The sequence below is a fragment of the Hordeum vulgare genome, chromosome 5H, assembly GCF_904849725.1.
Source record: "Hordeum vulgare subsp. vulgare chromosome 5H, MorexV3_pseudomolecules_assembly, whole genome shotgun sequence".
Classification (NCBI taxonomy): Eukaryota; Viridiplantae; Streptophyta; class Magnoliopsida; order Poales; family Poaceae; genus Hordeum; species Hordeum vulgare.
Window position 1 is genome coordinate 31118672 of NC_058522.1, and position 14856 is coordinate 31133527.

General features: G+C 52.4%; 1 protein-coding gene and 1 pseudogene across 1 annotated transcript; both read right to left on the reverse strand.

Moving 5' to 3' along the window:
• Window positions 1-1172: 1172 nt before the first annotated feature.
• LOC123398472 lies at window positions 1173-11544 on the reverse strand (annotated as a pseudogene).
• Window positions 11545-11839: 295 nt separating this feature from the next.
• LOC123396255 lies at window positions 11840-12758 on the reverse strand. The gene is made up of 3 exons (XM_045091251.1): window positions 12579-12758; window positions 12092-12447; window positions 11840-11873 (listed from the first exon to the last, which is right to left on the reverse strand). The coding sequence occupies exons 1-3, from the start codon at window positions 12756-12758 to the stop codon at window positions 11840-11842; spliced, it is 570 nt and encodes a 189-aa protein (XP_044947186.1).
• Between the last annotated feature and the right edge of the window lie 2098 nt (window positions 12759-14856).

Below are 14856 nucleotides of genomic sequence, written 5' to 3' on the forward strand. Positions count from 1 at the left end.
CAGCCTGCATTGCTCAAATGCAAATGGGTTATGTGAAAAGTAATATCACAAAGCACATTTCTCCTAAGTTATTCTATCCTCATGCATTACAGAAGGATGGAGAAATTGATATTTTGCAAACCAAATCATGTGACAATCTAGCAGATTTGTTTACAAAGTCTTTACCAAATTCAACATTCCAGAAATATATTCATGGAATTGGTATGAGACGTTTTCGAGATTTGCAAATTTCATGAGGAGAAATTCCTAAACTCATAACCCATTAATTATCACCAGATAATAACTGTACTCTTTTCCTTTATGAGTTTTGCATCAGTTTTCTCATAAAAAAGTTTTTAATGAGGCAATATATTATCAAAATCATATGCCATACTTTCTATTTTCCCTATTGGGTTTTTTAAAGAAAGTATTAAAGACATATTAATTGTTCTCTAAACTCACAATTGATTTTTCTCCTTCTTCAAAGGTTTTCTCGATTGAGTTATCAAAAGACAATAATCATTATATGTTGCACTATTTTCTCCTTATTATTTTCCAACCGGGTTTAAAGGAGTTTTAGCAACATATCTACACTATTCTTCTCATATTTTTTCCCACAGGGTTTTTGGGGGAGACTTTCAAGATTATACAAAGGCTTTCACGAAGATGATGGACATTCTTAAAGACACATACAAAGAGGAGTCTTTATCAAGATAATAAATATCCAAGACAAGCAGTGATTAGGGGGAGTGTTAGAAATAAATTAATTAAATTAATTAAAGGGTTAATCCCGCTATGTCGGTTGCTACTAGTAGCAACTGCCTCTTTGTAACTGCCTTGTACCAGGGGTATATATACTCCCAATTCATCAATGAAAGCAACGGTTCCATCATTTTATCCTCCCTCTCGTTTTTACATTCCACAGTAGTGACTGGTGCTCATGAGTGTGCATGAGTGAGTGACAGCGGAGGCGTGGACGACCGACTGATGGTTTGGTGGAGACGATGGAGGGCCGGAGCTCATATATATAGTAGCGTCACAGGGTGATCGAGTTTGGAGAGGGCTGGCGACGTGCCTGCATGAAAAATGGTGCGTGTGTGGTAGCTAGGTGGCCACGTACTCCTTCCTCCCCTGAATTCTGTATTACTCTGTACTATGGATCTACGATACACCTGTACATGTTGATCCGCTCTTCATTTCAGCAGGGAGGATGTCTCAGCCGAGCTTGCTGTTCTATGGTGGTGCCGGCGCTGCTGCTGCTGCTGACGCCCGTTGCAACTGAAGATATGCCAGTGCTGCTGCCGACGCCCGTTGCAGCTGAAGAAGTGACGGTGCTGCTGGTGCTGCCTGTGGCAGCCGAAGATGTGGTGAAAGTGCCGACCTGCGGCATGAAGGTCGCCACCGGCATCCTCGCCGGGAGGCTGGGCAGCGGCGCCTCGAACCGCAGCGCGTTGACGGCCTGCCTGATCGTCGGCCTCAAGCTCTGATCGGGGTGCGCGCACCAGAGCCCGACGACCATCACGCACTCCATCTCCTTGCCGTCGAATTCCCCCTGCAGCCGCTCGTCGGCGGCGTCGAGGACGCTCCCCCCGCCGTACCAGTCCCAGACCCACTGAGTCAGGTGCATCGTGTCGTCCTCGTGCTCGGCTGTAACCAAGGGCCGCCTGCCGCAGGCGATCTCGAGGAGGACGACGCCGGCCGAGACTGTAGACGTCCGACTCGGCGTTGGTCTTGCCGGTGACCATGCATTCCGGGTCCATGTACCCCATGGTGCCGGCGAGCACCGTGGTGTGCAAGCCATGGTCGACGAGCCTGGCCAGCCCGAAGTCTCCGAGCTTGGCGGCGAAGGAGGCGTCCAGCATGACGTTGCTTGGCTTGATGTCCCTGTGCAGCACGCACTGCTCCCACTCCTGGTGGAGGTACAGGAGGGCGGAGCCCAGCCCCAGCTTGATCTCGTGCCTGGCCGGCCATGGGAGAACCTTGTTGCGGCCGTAGAGGTGCGTGTCGAGGCTGCCGTTGGGCATCAGCTCGTAGACGAGGAGCAGCTCGCCGCCGCCGTGGCACCACCCGGTGAGCTGCACCAGGTTCTGGTGCCGGAGCCGGCTTATGATCCGCACCTCCGAGCTGCTTGCTGATGGCTCGGACGTGGCAGCGCATCCCACAACGATGACTGGCGGGTCCTCCTCCATCGTGGTTCGGCCTAGGAAGGATTAGCGGCCCGTGAGTTTTCGAATCGGAAGGGTCCTCCTCCATCGTGAAGTCTAGGCGATGAGGGTGAGTTTGGAGGGTGGGCGCGACCCCGGCGAGCGAAGTGCGTGCATGCATGAAAAATGGTGTGTGCTAAGACCTGTTTGTTTCATAAGTCCTAGCACTTTTTTAAGTCTCAACTTATAAGTCATAAGTCCCTACCTGTTTGTTTACAGGGACTTATAAGTCCCGAGTCCCTATCTGTTTGTTTACATGAATTTATAAGTCCATGTTTTACCTAATAAAATACACTTGTTCACATAACCCTTGTTCATACAAATGAATTACAGAATAGTGACAACCGAAATAACAATTGTTCATAACACTTGTTCATGGTACGGTCACCTGGGACCGTCATCAGCCATGGCGCTGTAACCTGCAGTCAATATGGATCGTCATCAGCCAAAATGTCAACAAGAAACTGGACATTTTTCAGTTCAACAGCCAAAATGTCATCAGTTCCATCTTTTTCAGTTATTATACAGGAAACGCAGTAAACTTGGCACGCAGCACACACCCAACAATACTACTGCTGAATTCTGTTTGCCTCATCTATCGAGGGAACCAGCAACATGCATGAACCATGCGTACCAGCGATGCAGAAACTCCAGCGATGCAGAAACGGGGCGACGGGGGAAGAACCAACGCAGAAACGGGGCGGCGGGGGGGGGGGGGGACGAACCGAGGCAGAAAACGGGACGACGGGGCGGCGACTGGGCGGCGACGGGGCGGCGACGGGCCGGGGCGGCGACGGGGCGGCAACGGGGCGGGGGAGGCGACCGGGCGGCGACGGGGCGGTGGGCCGGCGGCGATTGGGGCGGCGACCGACGAGGGGTAGGGCGGTGCGAGCGACGAGGGGTAGGGCGGCGGCCACTGAATCGATGCGGGAGACTTTTTCCGCGGGCCTAACCAGCAATAAGTCCCAATAAGCTCCTATTAGAGAGTCTTATTTGATAAGTCCCAAATCACCATAATAAGTCTCAATAAGTCCCTTGTGTTTGGTTTAGGTGGGACTTATAGGGACTTTTTTAAGTCCCAAAACCAATAAGTCCCTGGAAACAAACACCCTCTAAGTTAATTGTAGTGTTATGTGTGCAAAAATGCTAGAGTTACGGAAGATTTCTACAGATTTTAATGGATTAATCCTTTTCTCCTCACTAATCACGCCCTCCCTGATTTTCAGGGCGGACCTGCTTCATCCTAGACCAATCAACATAGTCCATATCTGCTTAGTCTGTAAACATCGTGTAACATGTCCGTAGTTGTAGCATTACTGGTTATGTGTGGTAGCTAGGTAGTACTACCTGTGTACCATAATGGAAAAAGTTCAAAACAAACCTTGTAGTTATAGACGAAAGCTAAATCAAACCCTGAACTTTGAATCCCTGAAATCGGCACACCGAACTCACCGATCCTGGTCTATTTTAAACCTTGACAGAACTTAGCCGGGATTTGCTGAATTGGGCTGGGCCCATTAGCGCAGTCGCGCAACCTCTGCTCTAGTTTTTTTTTTGTTTTTTCATTTTCTTTTTGCTTTTTCACATGTGTATATTTTTTTTCAATATCCAATGTATTTTTTAACACATATATGTATATTTTTTGATAAACTTTCAATATTTTTCAACACATTATGTACATTTTAAAGTACATCTTACAAAAAAATACATGGTAATATTTTTCTAAATAAATATTTTATATTTTATAAATAACAATAAATATTTTATAAAATTGATATATATATATATATTTGAGGTATAAATAACAATAAACGTTGAATGATTGTCGCTAGGATTATGCTCCTACAAATTTATAAAATGCATGTTGGACCAATACGAATAGAATTAAAAATACGAATAGAATTAAAAAATACGAATAGAACTAAAAATACAAAAAGAATTAAAAATACGAATAGAACTAAAAATACGAATAGAACTAAAAATACGAAAAATAAATAAAAATACGAATAAAACTAAAAATACGAATAGAATTGAAAATACGAATAGAATTAAAAATACGAATAGAATTAAAAAAAACCAAACATTTTTTGAAACAGAAAAGACATAGAATTTGTTACAAAAATAGAAAACATAAATATTTTTAACTTCTGAACAATTTTAAAAATGCGCGAACTTTTTTTAAACTTCGTAATTTTTTTTGTTAGTGGGCCGGTCCAATTTTTATCTATAAGAGTAGCAGCCTAGCAGGTTATCCCGGTCGGGATTGTGGTATTGTCAAAATCTCGGTGTACCAAACGGGTCTAGGGTTTCAAATAGACCGGGATTACAAGTTCGGAGTGTCAATTTCAGGGATTCAAAGTTTAGGATTTGATTTAGCTTTCGTCTATAAGCTTAAGGTTTATTTTAAACTTTTTTCTACCATAATATATGACGTTTTAGCAGATTAAATGAAGCAAGACGTGGTATATTATGGGGAGTACCTGTGTTGATGCATGTGCGGGGCGGCTGTTGATGCATGTCCATTTTCACGTCAAAGGATCGATCCAAATTAGTGCATCGCTCCCTTTTTAGTTTTTACGTACACGAGCTTCTTCTCGTCGGAGAAGTCGTCCCCTCCCCTGCTTGGACCCCTGTACACCGAGACTCTCTTGATGGCCACGTCAAGGTTCATTTCCTTGAGGTGTCCTCTGTACACCGAGCCGAAGCCTTCTTCCCCGAGCTTCTTCTCGTCGGAGAAGTCGTCGGTGGCGATGGCCAGCTCGCCGTAGCGGAACCGCTTTGTTGAACGTAGGGTTTGGAGAAACTGGCTCAACCCTCTAAGAATGACCTATCACATATATTTATAGATGATGTACCAAGGGTACGTTACAATATACACGTATATATACAGATAATTATACAGTCTAACACCCTCCCTCAATCTTAACTACTTCCTAAAAAACCTAGGAGAGTAAGATTGCGCCCACAGGCCTCAAACTGTGGTAGAGACAATGACTTGGTGAACATGTCTGCAAGTTGATCCTTTGAAGAGATGAACTTGATCTGTAATAGCTTCTGAGAAACACGTTCCCTCATAAAGTGATAGTCAACTTCGATGTGTTTGGTTCGAGCATGGAATACCGGATTCGCCGAGAGGTATGTAGCACCAATGTTATCACACCAAAGTATAGGAGGCTGCGGTTGTGAAATCCCCAATTCCTGAAGCAAAGACTGTACCCATATGAGCTCTGCAGTGGCATTGGCCACAACTTTATATTCAGCTTCAGTACTGCTACGTGACACAGTAGCCTGTTTCCGAGCACTCCAGGCGATCAAGTTGGAGCCAAAGAACACAACATAGCCCCCCGTGGATTGCCTGTCATTTGGACTGCCAGCCCAATCCGCATCAGAATACGCTGAGAGCACCCCAGTAGGGTTCGGCCGAAGGTGAAGCCCATGGGACACTGCAAGTCGGACATAGCGCAGGATGCGCTTAACAGCAGACCAATGAGTGTCACGGGGTGCATGAAGATATTGACAAACTCTGTTGACCGCAAAAGAGATATTTGGTCTCGTGATCGTCAGATACCGAAGACCACCAACAATACTCCTGTACATAGTAGCATCAGCAGAGGACAGAAGCTCACCATCAACAGCAGTGATCTTGTCAGTGGTAGACATAGGGGTAGTTGACGTCTTGCACTTAAGCATCCCAGCTCGCTGCAACAAGTCTAATGAATACTTCTTTTGTGTCATAACAAGACCAGCATCCCTAGGAGCCACTTCCACACCGAAAAAGTAGTGAAGTCTCCCAAGATCTTTGACAGCAAAATCAGTACCAAGAGCACGAACAAGAGTGTCAGCAGCAAACTGTGAAGAACTGAGCAGAATGATATCATCTACATAAACCAGCAAGTACATAGTGACCTCAGGTTTCTGTAGAAGAAATAATGATGAATCAGCAGTAGATGGTGCAAAACCATGAGCACGAAGAGCTGTCGCAAGACGGGCATGCCAGGCACGGGGTGCTTGCTTCAGACCATAGAGTGCTTTGGTAAGACGACATAGATAATCAAGACGATCAGGATCAGAAAAACCAGGCGGTTGTCGCATATAAACCTCCTCCTCCAATAAGTCATGAAGGAAAGCATTCTGCACATCAAGCTGACGGAGAGACCAACCTCGAGTAACTGCAAGCGACAGAAGAAGCCTGATAGTGGTAGGTTTGACCACAGGGCTGAAAGTGTCCTCATAATCAAGACCATAGCGCTGCCGCAATCCCCTAGCAAAAAGACGCGCTTTGTAGCGCTCAATAGATCCATCAGAATGCTTTTTGACCTTGAAGACCCATTTAGAATCAATGACGTTGACCCTAGGGGGTGGAGGAACCAGAGTCCACGTCTCATTGCAAAGAAGAGCGTGATACTCCTGCTCCATAGCCTCTCTCCAATGAGGAATACTCATCGCAGCCTGATACGTACGCGGTTCCGAGGACGGATCCGCAAGAGCAGCAGCCATGCAAGAGGCATACCACGCAACAGTGCCGTCGGTGCGCTTAAGAGGGTAGACAACACCACTGCGGCTGCGCGTGTGTGGGCGAGAGGCCACAGGAGCCGGCGAGGGGCCAGCCGGCGGTGAGCTGGGCGTCGGTGATGTGGGCCCAGCCGGCGAGGGGCTGGGCGTCGGCGAAGAGGGCCCAGCCAGCGAAGGGCTGGGCGTCGGGGGAGACGACCCAGCCGGCGAGGGGCTGGGCGGCGGTGAAGACAGCCCAGCCGGCGAGGGGCTGGGCGGCGGTGACGGGTGCCCAGCTGGCAAGGAGCTGGACGGCGGCGACAAGCGTAGCGACGGTGATGCAGGCGAGGACGGCCGCACGGGCGAGGCGGGGCGAGGGCTCACCAGGGGTGGCGCGGGGCGCGAGGCCAGCGGCAGTAGCCCAGGCGCAGGCGAGACCGCCGGTTGGACTGGCGCCGAAAGGGGGGCCGACCGGACCGGCGTCGCCAGGAAACCACAATCGTCGCGACCGACAGCAGCCGGTGCCGCTTCAGGCTCATCCAGAAGCTCAAGACGAGCACCTCTACCAACACCTGCACCATGGTTAGGTAACAAAAGAGGAGCATATGCAACATCATCAAATTGGTCAGAGGCAAGAGAGGATGAATGCATAGATGGCGACTCATGGGTGGACACAGGTAAGTTGGCAAAGGGAAACACATGTTCATCAAACACAACATCCCGAGATATATAGAAACGATTTGTGGGAACATGAAGACATTTGTATCCTTTATGAAGGGAACTATAGCCAAGGAAAACACACTTCTTAGAATGAAACTCGAGCTTACGTTTATTGTAGGGACGTAAATGTGGCCAGCGAGCACACCCAAACACCTTAAAAAAGGTATAATCGGGTTGTTCATTAAGAAGAAGTTCGATAGGAGTCTTCATGTCTAAAACACGAGTAGGAGTACGGTTGATGAGGAAACATGCGGTGGTAAAAGCATCACTCCAAAACCGAAAAGGAACAGAAGCATGGGCCAAAAGAGTAAGACCAGTCTCAATAATATGACGATGCTTACGTTCGACAGAACCATTCTGCTGGTGTGTATGTGGACATGCTAAACGATGCGCGATCCCAAGCGAGCTGAAAAAGGAATCAAGGTTGCGATATTCGCCACCCCAATCTGACTGCACATGAACAATCTTATGCTTGAGAAGGCGTTCAACATGTTTTTAAAATTGAACAACTATATGGAACACATCAGATTTGCGCTTAAGAAGATAAAGCCAAGTAAAGCGACTGTAAGCATCAATGAAACTGACATAATAATTATGACCACTGGTAGAAGTCTGGGCAGGACCCCATACATCTGAAAAGACAAGTTCAAGAGGATGTTTGACCTCACGACTAGATGCTGAAAAAGGAAGTTGATGACTCTTCCCTTGCTGACAAGCATCAGACACTGCTACATCTTTATTACTAGACATGCTAGGAAGCTCATGACGACGCAAAATATGACGGACGATAGGAGTGGCAGGATGACCAAGACGAGCATGCCACCGTGACGGCGAAACACGAACTCCGCTAAAAACCTGAGAGACGCCAGAATGCTCCAGACGATAGAGACCTTGGCATAGCCGTCCGCTAAGAAGAACGTCCCTCGTGGCCCAATCCTTAATAAAAAGCTCAAATGGGTGAAATTCACAGAGAACATTGTTATCAGCATTAAGCTTAGGAACTGAAAGGAGATTACGCGTCACAGCAGGAACGCGAAGGACATTACGAAGTTGAAGACTCCTATTTGGACGACTAGTGAGGAGAGATGCTTGACCAATATGAGAGATGCGCATACCTACTCCATTGGCGGTGTGAACCTTGTCGGTGCCGTGGTAGGCCTCACGAGAGTGGAGCTTGCCTAGCTCGCTGGTGAGGTGATCCGTAGCCCCACTGTCCATGTACCAGTGGGGGTCAACGGGATAGGACTGTGCGTGTCCCTGCTGCTCCCGAGGTGCTGGCTTATCAGCCAACTGCGCCTGACGCTCGTTGTTGCGCGAGTCCTTGCCGTCGTTGTAGAGACCAAGGAAACTCTTCTGGAAGCGGCGGTGGCACTTAGAGGCATAGTGACCCGCACGTCCACATAGCTGGCACTCCTGGGTAGGACGACCCCCCTAGAGGACGATGCAGGAGGAGGGGCCGAAAGTAGCGGCGCAGTGGGACCCTTGCCCGAGGGGGCCGAGTGGGCAGCAGAGCCCGAACCACCGCGACCCGCCTTGTAGGCGGCGTTTGCCGAGGGAAGACCTTGGCCACGAGTGCGGCACGCCTCCACGCGCTGCTCGGTGAGAAGAAGACGCGAGTAGAGCTCGTGCGTCGGCATTGGAGACGTGTGGCCACGCTCGTTGATGATCTCCACAAGTCCATCATACTCCTCGTCAAGACCGTTGACGATGTAGGAGTTGAACTCGGTGTCGGTGAGAGGCTGGCCAATGGAGGCCAGAGTGTCGGCGATGGACTTGACCTTGTGATAGAAGGCGGTGGCCGAGCCATCGAGCTTCTCGCACTCGCCAAGTTGGCGACGGAGAGCACTGGAACGCGCCTGCGACTGCGACGCGAAGGAGCGCTCCAGGATAGTCCAGGCCTCGTGAGAGGTCTTGGCGAAGACGAGCATCCCGGCAACCTTCGGGGTGAGCGATCCCTGGATAGCCGAGAGGTTCGCCTGGTCCTGCCCTGTCCAGACGCGATGCACCGGGTTGTAGACGGGTCCATTGACGCTGTCCACGACCGCAGGAGGGCACAAATAGGAGCCGTCGACGTAGCCGAGGAGGTAATGACTCCCAAGGAGTGGAAGAACCTGCGCACGCCAGAACACGTAGTTATCCAAAGATAGCTTGGTGGTGATGAGATGACCGAACTGGAACGGCGCAGGTAGACTCCCCGGCATGAAGACAGCAGGCGTCGTATACGCCGCAGTAGCCGCTGTCACAAGCGCCGGCGCCACGTAGGCACCGAGCGGCTGGATAGTGTTGGCGTCGAAGTAGGGCTCCATGGCGGGCGTCATGGCCGGCGGCGTGGAGGCGGCTACCAGCGGCGCCGAGAGGGCAGCGACCGGAGCGGGCGCCGAGGGGGTCCCTGAGGAGGGAACCAACGGCAGCACAGGCACCAGAGGTGCGGCAGCCGGTGGTGGCGACGAGTACGATGCCGCCGAGAAGATGGAGCCGACGCTGAGGGTGCTGATCGGAGCAGCGACAGCAGCGGCGTCGGTCGAACGAGAGAGGAGCGCAGCGAGGGAGGCCGGGAGGAAACCGGCGGAGGCGGAAGCGGTGGCGGTGGTCGTCATCGCAGCGGCCGAAGGGGCGCGATAGCAGCGGCGGCCCGGGAGGATGCAGCGGCGGCGGCGAACAGAAGATCGCGGCGGCGGCGGCGACCCGAGGCGGAGCAACGGCGGCGGCGGCCAGGAGAGAGGCGGTGGCGACCTAAAACCCTAACCTAGTCTGATGCCATGTTAAACGTAGGGTTTGGGGAACTGGCTCAACCCTCTAAGAGTGACCTATCACATATATTTATAGATAACGTACCAAGGGTACGTTACGATATACACGTATATATACAGATAACTATACACTCTAACACGCTTCGGCCCGGTCCCTTTCTCGAAGTCGTCTTCCATGGCCGGGTCGTCGCCGTCGAAGAAGCTGCCCTCTTCCAGCTGCTGCTCCCTTTCCTGCTCAAGGATCTTAGCTTCCTTCCTCCGTCGTCGCCGACGTAGAGAGAGGCAGATCAGGGAGCCCAGAATGAGCAGCAGCGCTACAGAACCGACAGAGAGGCCGACCGCCAGCGCTGTTCTACTTCTTATTAAGTCGACGATGGTCCTCCCGGCTGTGGAGACGACGGCGGGAGGGTGATGTCGAAAGTGCCAAGCTTGTACCTCCCGGCTGTGACGCCTTGACCGCGCCGCCGGTCTCGTTCGTGAAGCGCCTCCTGAGCTGCCCGACCACCGAGGCAAGGCACCTGGCGCACTCGGTGGCGTTGAGGTCCCTGGTGCACTGCGCCAGCCCGTACATGTACCGGCGTCGCGGGGTCGCCGTCGTACGGCGTGGTCGCGTTCGCCAGCCTCGACGGCGAGCTCGCCGCCCGCCCACTGAGGTCGGTCATGAGGGTGAGGCACGCGTTGAGCATCTTGTCCGGGTCGACGGCGAAGGCGATGGCGCGCACGAAGAAGTTCACGTCGAGGTCGGCAGTGGAGAAGAAGGAGGGCGGCGGCGAGTAGCGGAGCACGCACGCGTCGTAGGCCGCGCGCACGCTCCGGCTCCCCGGGCACGCCGTGGTGATCCCCGCGGGAGCGCCGGCCAGGCACTCCCGGCACTGCGTCGCGTTGCGGTCGGCGTAGCACATGATGAGGCCGAAGACCTGGTCGGCCGTCCCCGGCGCCCCGGCCGTGCCGTTGTAGAACCAGCCATTGCCCCCGGCGGCCGCGGGGAGGCCGGCGAGAAGCTCGTCGAGGTTCCTCTTGTACGGGCTGCCGTCGGTGTAGTTATCAGCGGTCGAGCAGCTAGGCCCGCCCGGCAGCAGCGGCTTGGCACGCTGACCAACCGCCGCGCGGAACAGCGAGCCGACGACGACGGCGAGGAGCACGAGTGCACGCCGGGAAGCCATCGACGGTAGCGGGCCGGGGGATGAACGCCGCTGCGAGGACGACGATCAAATTGCTTTCTCTCGTAATCTCTCTCTGCCGTCAAGATCAGGTCGCAGAATTTTCAAGAGCAGGTTGAAAGTCAAGATTGGCGACTTGGTTATATCCTCTGCTGCCAAGAAAATCTGTCTTAAGCAGATGAAATGAATTTGGAGCGCGTCAAAATCATTCTATTTCGATGATGCACCGACCAGCCCTTGTGATCGGACGTGAGAAGAAAGTCTAGACAAGTGGCCGTCGCTGAACCTGCACCAGGCTGAGATAAAAAATGAGGGCAAGCTTCAAGACGTGGTGTTTTTTGTGTGTGTAAACAATGCTGCTGGACCTGATGAAAAGTAACTGTTCGAGAAGGATATTTTTTTACTCGTCTCATTGCAACTCAGATTATCAGACATTGCCACGGCGATGACGACCATGTGCAAACGGGACCCATACGAACGCACACATGCGACAGCCTGCCCAACCATTTTCGGTCCAAACACACGGAGTGAGAGATCAGATGCGTCCGGACACATCACGCACGTTGGCTCTGTTAAAGCAGACCCATCCAAATCAGAATCAAATTGACTTGCTCTCTGCGTCGTCGATCGAACTCCCCGTCTCTTTCCTTCATTTCTCCCGCCATCGGGCAATCGCCCACCCCTTCGCTGACGTCGTCTACCTGTTGCCTAGACAAGTCAACATTGGGGGCGCATGTTGAGTCCACTACCTGTTGCCTGTTCATATTTGAACGTATCTACTGGTTACCTGTTTGGCAAATATGAATAGTGAGGGACGTATATTTTATTTAATCTTACCTGCAAGAAGAGCCCGTTTGCCGCCATAATCCGCATCCTGTTCTGGCCGGCGTTGCGCACTAACCGGAACGTCTCCGACTTTCCCGGCGACGTCGCCGTGGCCACCACTGAGCCGTCGCTCTGTACGCCGACGAACTGGTTGCCGAACACCTTCAAATTGAAGGTCGTCTCGTTGATCCGCCATAGCTTGAAGGTCTCCCAACCAGACGCATGAGACCGGTTCGCCACCAGCCCCGCGCCGCCGCCCTTCTCCGCGGCCACAAAGCCGTCCTGCGTCACCGACTTGAACTGCAGCTGCGTGCCGTCCTGTGCGTACGTACGCCGCGCGCTAACGGGTCAAGAAACTGAAAACAGATAGCCATGGCGGCGCCGGCGACCTCCCACATGTGCTGGCGTGTACGCGTACGTATGCAAAGCTACGACGTTGATTACCATACCAGGAGGTCTTTGTTGGGGATGCCGTCGAAGAGGGACGGCAGGATCCAGCCCTCCGTCACCAGCCAGCCGCCGAGGTTCACCGCTCGGACGGGGAGGCGAGGAGCCGCCGCCGCGCGCCGGGAGAGGAAGCAGTAGCACAGCAGGAGGAGCCAGAAGCAGCGGGAGAGGCGGCTCCTCATTTGTCTGGGTTCTCGGTGTTGTGCTCTGCTGGGCTCTGCAAGCTTATATAGGCGATGATGGCTGCTGATTAATAATTGGGATGTTCGAATTCTTCGGTGAAGACAATATCAGAACGGGAGGGTTTCCAGTTTTTATTAACAAATCTCGTGGGTCAAAGTTAGCGACTATCATGAATTAAGTTTGACAAATTTTGCTGGGTTCAAACCGAACCATCAACGCTGTGTGAACTCAGCTGTCAGGAGAGATGACTCTTAGGCCGCGGGGGAAAAAGATGACCGCGGAGGAGATAGGAGGAGGGGCTCGCGGTGGGGAGGCTATCGGGGAGATCGCCGGATCGGGTCCCCGGTCGCTGATCCGTTCTATTGACTCCACTGCGGGGGCGGCCTCTTCCGCTAGGGTTCGTTCTGATGCACAGGCTGAGTGCGCAGCGTCTCCTACGCACCGGAGATGGGCGGTGGCTTTTGAAGATACCACTTCTGCAGTTTGAGTGCAGCGCTTTGGATCCATTCATCTCCATCAAACATCGCACTGGATTACGGTTCGTGATGAAGATAACGCCATCTTAGCAGGCAGGTTCTTGCAGGACAATGAAGATCCGAAGATTGGGATTAGCATGGAGATGGATGGTTTCCATTTGGTTGTGGGAGACTTGCGGGAGGAAGCATGTACAGATCGAGATATCGCCAAGGTATGCATTGATCTTACTGCTAATTCTCCTCGTTTTGGCGGAAATTTTTGGGTTCTTGCAGATAGGGACGACGATGAAGAAGAGGCGGGGGTTCTTGATGCCGATGGATCAAGGCTCGACGGCGCGTTGGTCACGCGGCAAGTCCCTGCTTCGGATCGGGTGGAACAGCATCCACTACGGCGCTTGGAGGTACTAGACTGTCGGTTGCCGAGGAAGAAGGTGGTGACGTCGAAGGCCCCGCGTCCATGGATCGGTCCCTTGCCTAAGGTAAACTTGCAACCCATTACCCTGTCGGATTTCTTCTTGCCCGGCGATTGGCAGACGGTAAAGAAGCACAGGAAGAAGAAAACCTTAGTTACTATTCCACCGGTGACGGCGCCTGATGCGCGGCGGAATTCTAGGGATGCGTTTTTGAATTCCATCGGCGCGTTGAGTGGGCCGGCGGTGGAAAATATCGAGGTGGGCCTGCGGGAGTCTGGGTATTTGGCCCAGGCGACAGAGTCCCAGATCATCTCTCCGGGTTCTCCTATACGCTCATCGATCCAGGGTGATCTGCAGGAGTGTTTGGAACCTAGGGTTCCTTCCAAGGCGCGGCCTGGTTTTCCTCGTCTAAAACCGGGGCGGGCGGCTCGCGTCTTGGCTCTACCCTCATAGACGGAGACAATGGCCGGACGAGGCCATCCCCAGGGGCCCAAGCCGGTGCTACCGCAGGCTAGATCGGCTGACCACGGGAGCCGATGGTCGCAGCAGGAGTCTTCCCAGGGAACGACTAATGCTGCGGCGGCATCTGATGGGCCTGCGGCGGCAAGGCCGGTCGATGTTAATCGGCAGCAGCCACTTGGCAGGTGGGGAGATGATGGAGTGGATGCATATGGTGATGGACAACATAGAGGATCTTCTTCTTTGGGAGGAGGCCGTGGGTACGCTTGGCAGGGCCATGGTGGCGCTGGACGAGGTTTCTCTGGAACCTCGGGGAACTTTGTTCAGGGCGTGTCGGGTCCTCCGAATCCTAAGAGGGGAGCTTCTCGTCCTAATTGGGCGGGTAGAGGAGGGGGCGGAAGCCAAAGCCTCCTCTTCTACCCTCGGCCACCTTAGCTGCGACAGTGGATGAGCCGAAGCATGGGTCTAACGATCAGGCGTTGCTAGGGCGGCACAAGGAGGCGCCCACTGTTGCAGTACAGGAGCATGCGGTGGTTGCTGAATCTCAAAAGGCTGACAAGGTGGTAACTTCTGGCAAGTCCGATGGGGGAGATCGTCCTACCAAGTGGACACGCAAGAAGGAGAAAATGAATTGTTACCGTTGTACGAGACGGGGCACTTTGTTTCTGAGTGCAAAGCTAAGTTATGTGAAATTTGTTTGAAGCCAAAGCATGGTACGGCAAAGTGTCCACTTAATCTTGGACCAATGC